Raw genomic sequence first — 6,446 nt, 5'->3', positions numbered from 1 at the left:
TCATGACTGGCCAATCAAAAACAGTACATCACAAATGACTTGTGAAACCAATGAGTTCATCAACGGTGATACAGAGATGTCCAACAGCCGTGACTCGTATAGTGTGAACTCAGAGTGGTTCTCGTCCACCTTGGCTAGAGCAAGCAACGCACGGGCAGCCCGCCGCATCATGTCCACACTGGTTGGCTCAAAGGGCGGGTTCTGCATGTGGAGCAGGCTGGCCTGGCTCTGCTGGAACTGGGTGGCAGCAAGGCTGTCCTCTAGGAAGCCCAGAAGGTTGCCGATGCTGCCCTTCTGCACTGCGATGGCCCGGGCTGCTAGGCTGTCGCCCTGTGCCAGGTTGGCCAGCAGTACCACAGCCATCTCCCGGCACACCGGGTTCTTTCGGTCACTGAGGAAGCGCACCATGGTGCTATACAACTTCTCCAGACGGCTGAAGGGAGGTGTGGCCAGGATCAGGTCCACATTGTTGTCCTGGATGCTGAGTTTGCTGAGGGTTTCCAAGACCAGTCTCTGGGGGGAGAGGACGGCGTTCGGGCCCAGGGTGGAGAAAGGGTCCTGGGCTTCGGCTGAAGGGCAGACTGCCCAGTGTAGAAGTCCATCCAGGACTGGCAGGCAGATGCTCTCGGGGTATGGGGAGAGGTCCAACTGCCCCGAGATGTTGGCGAGTGTGACCAAGGTGTTTTCTCGGAGCATCTCCAAGCAGTCCCACCACCACTCCACTTTGTTGCAGCTCACCCCTTGGTCCTGCTCCTCCTCCTTCTCATAAGTTAGTGGTGCCTGCTTCCGTTCTGGGTGCTTGTGGTGCAGTAGGATCAGCTTGCCCAGGATCAGCAGCAGCCCTGGGTGTTTGGACATCTCAAAGTCGTTGCCTGGCACAAATGACAGGCTACGGATGGTGTTGGACACACAGACGCAGCGCTTGGCAAGGGAATCCTGCCAGTCCAGAAGGGTACACAGTGGGGTCTCATCTTTACTGTGGGGCTCGTCCTCTAGAATCTTGATGTTCCGGTGGCTCTGCGCTGGGCTGATGCCAAATGGGAACTTGCTGCTCTCCTTGGTGGCTTCTGTACTCTTAGCTCCCTCCTCGGTCAGTGTGCTAGACCGCGTGGACAACATGTCATCCATAGTGGCTGTGATCCGTTTCTCTGGAGGGCCATCAGGCGGGGGACCCTCCTGCTCTGTTGTCCCTGGCATACCCTCTGTTGCTGTGACAAGTTTCCGGGGCGCTGGGGAGCGCGGCACATGAAGCCGGGTAGGTAGCAGCTCAGTCTTGCTCTCAAAGTGGGTCTGGATATGCTCAGTGGTGTCCCCCCCACCAATCCGCCAGTGCAGGAGACCACTGTCAAACTCCTGCACACGCCCCAGCTTATCTGAGCAGTCCACCACAAATGGGTCGTTTTTCTGCACGATTTTCACTGGCAGCTTGTCAAATTTACTGATCAGCTTCTCTTCACTATTCTCTGAGGCTGGCTTGTCCTTGCCTGAAAAGGCCATCTCCTCATCATTTTCAACAACTTCCTCCTCTTCTTCTTCCTCCAGTTTAGGACTTAAGACGTCTTCTTCCTCCTCCCCTTCCACAGGGGCTGGACTAGAGGCCTTGCCGAATCTCCCAGGGTCTAATAATGTTCTCTGTCCTGGGTCACCTACCTCATACTCCTTTAAAATGCCAAAGATCTCGATCAGGCAACGTCGAAAATATTCCACAAGGAGCTCCAGCAACCCTGGAAGCTAAAACAAGAAAGAACAGGAAATAAAGGGAAAAGTGGTCTAAGAAGGGACTCCTTGACTTGAGGGGGCCCAAGGTCTTCTACGTAATCTCCCCCTCCCTTATAGGTCAGATATGTTTATCACTTTGGAGAAGCAGCCTTGCTTCTTCTTCCAAAGGTTCTCCATGGAGTAAATTGGGTATCTTAATCTCTCCTATGCCAATCACAACATTTTTCCATCTGTTCAAGCTACGTTCACTCAGGTCTGCCTCCAGTGGGACGGAAATGCTGGCCAACAGCTTTGCACCTCATCTACCAGGGCCAATGCCACCCGTTGCTCAGATGCCTCTTTGCCAACCAATTTTCTACCTTTCTTCACTAGGCCTGGTTTCCTACCCATTGGTCATTGAGCCATTTTTCCTCTTAGGACATTTTTTATACTCATCACACTCAAGTGAAGCCCAAGGCCAGATGTGGTGGGATGACCCCTTCCAATATATGCTGAGAACAGGGAATGCAGTGTGGACACAGATGTTCATCTGCTTTCTCTAAGCTTCCCAACATCCCAGGAGGCTGGACCTCCATGAATCTTGCAGCATAATGAGTGGGACAAGGCCTCAGCTCTCCAAACACTGGTCCAAGCTGGTACTATGGAGACCCAAATTCCAGCTCTGGTCCTTATGCAGACCTCTAAAAGAAAACACTAATCTCCAATTGGATTAATCTCTGGCTAAAAAGTATGGCAGAATGGGAAAAATAAGGGCTTAAGTATTATAAAGATCAGGGTTTGAATTCTGGCTTTTCCAGAAACTAGCTGTATGATTTAAACTCTCCCAGCTATAGGTTTTTTCCATCTTTCCATCAGAAAGGATGGAAACTCTAAACTTTATAAGGTTTTTCTGAGGTATAAATGGAATACTATTATAAAATGCTTGGTAAATGGAAATTTCTCAATCAGTATTTTTCCCTTTCGTTTCTCATGGAAGAGAGAAATACAAAGGAAGTAAAGCAGGGCTTTGGAATCAGAAATACTCCAATGACAGGTGTGTGAACTGAGACAAGGCATAAACCTCTGAGACTATTTACTCATCTCTAAATGGCCACATATCCTGCTCATGGGTCACTGTGAGGATGATATGAAATAAAATATAAAGGGCCTGGCACAAAGTGAAGACACAGCAAATAGCAACCGTTAAATAATCCCCTCCTCCCCCCCTAGCAAGTTAGCTCCTTGACAGATGGGTTGGTAAGAACTAAGGATGATCAAAAGAAAGAGTAGGATGGTGCAGCACAAATTCTTCCCAGCTACACATCCTGTGAAAAATTCAAGGTACGCATCCTGTGGAGAGTGGGTCTGGAGAAGCAGCTTTGCAAAAACATCTTACAAAAAAAAAAAAATCAAAACAAAAAAACCACCCTCACAAGTATACGTCTTACTTATTCTACACCTTAGGATAACAGGATCAAACAGACTTCATCTACTCAGAGTGAAAGGAAGGAAAGAAAAATAAACTGTTCTGCTCCCTGATAAAGATCACAGGTTCTTTTTGGTAGTCAACAAACATGGCATCCTCTGTTATCAACAGAATCTGCATTTCTTACCAATACCTAAATGATTGTCCATTCAAATTTCCTTTGTAGTTAATCATGTTAAAGTATCAACATGATACCTTAAACCAATTATTATTGCTCTCAATACCCTGGCCCCATGCTCAGTGACAAGGCAGCGAAAGTGACAGCGTGGAAGACATACAACAAAATCGTGTCCAGAAATAGCTTAATTCCCTCTTACATCAGGATCCAGGTCCTCCCATTCTTCCCCAGGCACTGTACTCACCTGACTGAGGTTGAAGGTCATGATGCTGTTATCATCATACAGCAAGATGTTAATGGTGTCTAATGCCCACGTGCTCTCTGCCAGCAGCCCAGACTTGAGGGACATCATTACCCGCCATGCCTCAGGGGTTCCTGAAATAAACCCCCATGTCTTCCATCCACCAAAGTCCAGGTTGGCTAGAGGCTACTCCACCATACCCCCATTAGTTAGGCCTCTGAAAATAACCCATGGTGGGAAGCAGGTCCTATCCAGGAGATGACACATACCTGCCTTCAAGACTTTTAAGCCTTTTTTCAACATTACGGAGCCCTGGTTAAGCTCTCGGCTACTAATGAAAGGTTAGCAGTTTGAACCTACCAGCTGCTCTGCGGAAGAAAGATGTGGCATCTGCTTCTCTAATGATTACAGCCTTTGAAAACCACATGAGGTAGTACAATCCTGTCCTACAGTCATTATGAGTTGGAATCGACCCAACGGTAATGGGTTAGGATATGATTACATGGTGATTTCTTGAAGGAAAGCCTGAAATCAGCTTATTTTCTTCTTTAGCAGAAATTCTTGGATCCTATTTTAGTCAACATTGGACCAACCTGAACCTCTTCCAGAGTATTAGGATGGAAGGAAGCCATGGGTAAGAGGGGGGCAACCCAATCAGGGATGTCTCCTTACCAATGTCTTTCATTGTGAGCCGCCTCCTCTGCTTCAAAACAGGCTGTGTGGCTTCGACGGAGCCAGGTGGGAAGGTAATATCCCGCCGAATCATGGGGGGCTGCACAGGGGCAGGTGCTATGTGCGAGGCTGGCACTGGCGGGCCTGCCTTCTGCATTTTCATCCCAGAGTGCAGGAATGGAGACTTACTGGGAGAGGTGCGGTTCTCCATTGGCCGGGGCAGGGGAGCTGGACTGGATACCTGAGGAATGTGATTCTGCATGCTTGGCGGGGGCTGGTAGTTAGATGGAGGAGGCCTTGTCATGGGGGGTACAGGGGCAGAAGGACCATATGGGGGCTGGCGGGTACCATGAGAAGGCCATGGGCCTTCGTGATTGGCCCTCTGATCCGTGTGCAGCATTTCATCTGTTCGGTTTACACCATGATAGGCAGGGCCCTGGGGGGCAGAGCCTGTGCTCTGTCTATTGGCATAATTGTAGGTCATGTCGTTACGTCCCTGCCACATGGTGCCTTGCTGAGCAACCTCAGCTGATGCCTGTATAGGGCCACCCATCATTTGTGGTGGCATGTTCTGCTGGGCATTGGAGCCAGGGGGTGCAGAGACACGGTCTCGGCCAAATTGGAATGGAAACTGGTTCTGGGGGCCGCCTGCTGGTCGGCGCTCAGTAGCAGCGGTGGCAGTGGCAGGATAGGCATTGCCATACTGGTTGTACACATCTTGCTGAGGGGACGGCTGGGCAGCTTGCTGCTGGCTGGCAGGCTGGGGCTGAGCTGGGGGCAACTGCTGCTGCTGAGGCTGCCCCTGCCCTGTGCTGTATGGCACGCTGTACATCTCTCCTTCATGCCGCTTGGCAGGAGGGCCGTATGTGCCATCCATCGGCCGCTTGTAATTCTAAGATAGGGACAAGCAGAAGGGAAGTTAATACTCTGCATGCAGGGATGTTAACACAAACGCAGGCCTGTAGATACTAAGATGGCTACAACCAGACACTTGTTTAGCCTATAGGTACTTGCTTGCTTACTACTACCACTCCAGAAGAACAGAAAGACATCAAAAGAAGAAAGGAATCATCTTTATAAACTATCTGTAGATAGTTTCCCCCCCCCGGCACTCTCTTGCTCTAAACAGAAACACGTACAAAACCTCAAAGATCAAAGTAAGACCTGTTAATGTCCCTTTTGGAGATTGGTCTGGACTCCAGAAAGGGAAAAGACTGAGGGCTTGGCTCTTCAGGCAGAACTCTAGCTATTTGGGTAGGAGAAGAATGCCAAAGTATCCAAAGTGAGCTTTTTAGGTTTTTCAAAGGATTAGTTTAGTTTATGAGCTAGTTTTCAAGGGGAATCTGTCAGTCCATCCTGTCCTCACCTGCTGCTGCTGCTGATACATTGTGGTCTGCTGGGTGGGGAAGGGGCTGCCGGAGGGGGTGCCTTGAGTGGAGAACTGATTGCCATAGGAATCATGTCTGCAGTTGAGAGAGAAACAGAAGATCAGGGTGGAAAATGGCAAATCCTGAGCCACAGCACTGCTGAGGCTGGGCTGAACCAGGCTTCACTCACCGTTGCTGCTGTTGCTGCTGCTGTGGGGGGTAGCGGCTAGGAGAGTACATTCCCGAATCTGGGTTGGAAGGCATGAGATTCTGTTGTGGGGCCCCAGTGCCCATGTTTCCCTCAGGTCCTACTCCAGGCTCCGTCCTAAACAAAATTAGAGAAGCAAATTGAGTCCACCAAAGCAGTGCGGTGCTGGGGTTGGTACAGGAGTGGGGCCATGCTTACCTTACTCTGTCGTAAGGACCTCCGTAAGGGTAGTGCTGTCGTGGTCCCATCGCCACATTTCCCAGCCCAGGGCCAGCAGCACGGCTGTAGGGGTCCCCCATCCCACCATTGGGGCCCTGTCCTGAGGACATGAAGGGATCACTCCCTGGAGCTGAGTGCAGAGAAAAAAGGAGGCAGTGAGCAAACTGGTGGTGGGTAGGCCTAGCAACCTACACCCTGCCTGCTTAAAGGGCCTAGAGCTCCAAAGACCCAGGACCTCTTCAGAGCCCAATGTATTTCCTATTGTTTTCCTGACAGATTTAAAATAAGGGACCCAGAAAGGCCCTATTCAGGAAGGAGCATGTACCGTTAAGGGGTGACAAGGTGAGGCCGGGGAGGGGGACATAAGAAAGGAGAGAGGGATAAAAGTAGGATGGTTAGGACATGCTCAGGAAATGCTTTATCTCAGATGAGGCTTT

General features: G+C 50.1%; 1 protein-coding gene across 1 annotated transcript in view; it reads right to left on the bottom strand.

The window, feature by feature from the left end:
* The window catches only part of ARID1A (AT-rich interaction domain 1A), a 76,177-nt gene continuing 69,731 nt past the window's right edge, over positions 1–6,446 (bottom strand). The window contains exons 15-20 of the mRNA XM_007935780.2: positions 5,989–6,139; positions 5,773–5,907; positions 5,582–5,678; positions 4,216–5,107; positions 3,547–3,677; positions 1–1,731 (exon numbers count right to left, since the gene is read on the bottom strand). Of these exons, the coding sequence (XP_007933971.1) occupies positions 1–1,731; positions 3,547–3,677; positions 4,216–5,107; positions 5,582–5,678; positions 5,773–5,907; positions 5,989–6,139 (3,137 nt within the window). The remainder of the gene's footprint in view (positions 1,732–3,546; positions 3,678–4,215; positions 5,108–5,581; positions 5,679–5,772; positions 5,908–5,988; positions 6,140–6,446) is intronic.

The sequence above is a fragment of the Orycteropus afer genome, unplaced genomic scaffold (assembly GCF_000298275.1).
Source record: "Orycteropus afer afer isolate SDZICR_OR568_19922 unplaced genomic scaffold, OryAfe1.0 scaffold00031, whole genome shotgun sequence".
Classification (NCBI taxonomy): domain Eukaryota; kingdom Metazoa; phylum Chordata; class Mammalia; order Tubulidentata; family Orycteropodidae; genus Orycteropus; species Orycteropus afer.
The sequence above is the reverse complement of the archived record's forward strand: the minus strand, read 5'-3'. Positions and strand labels throughout refer to the sequence as shown.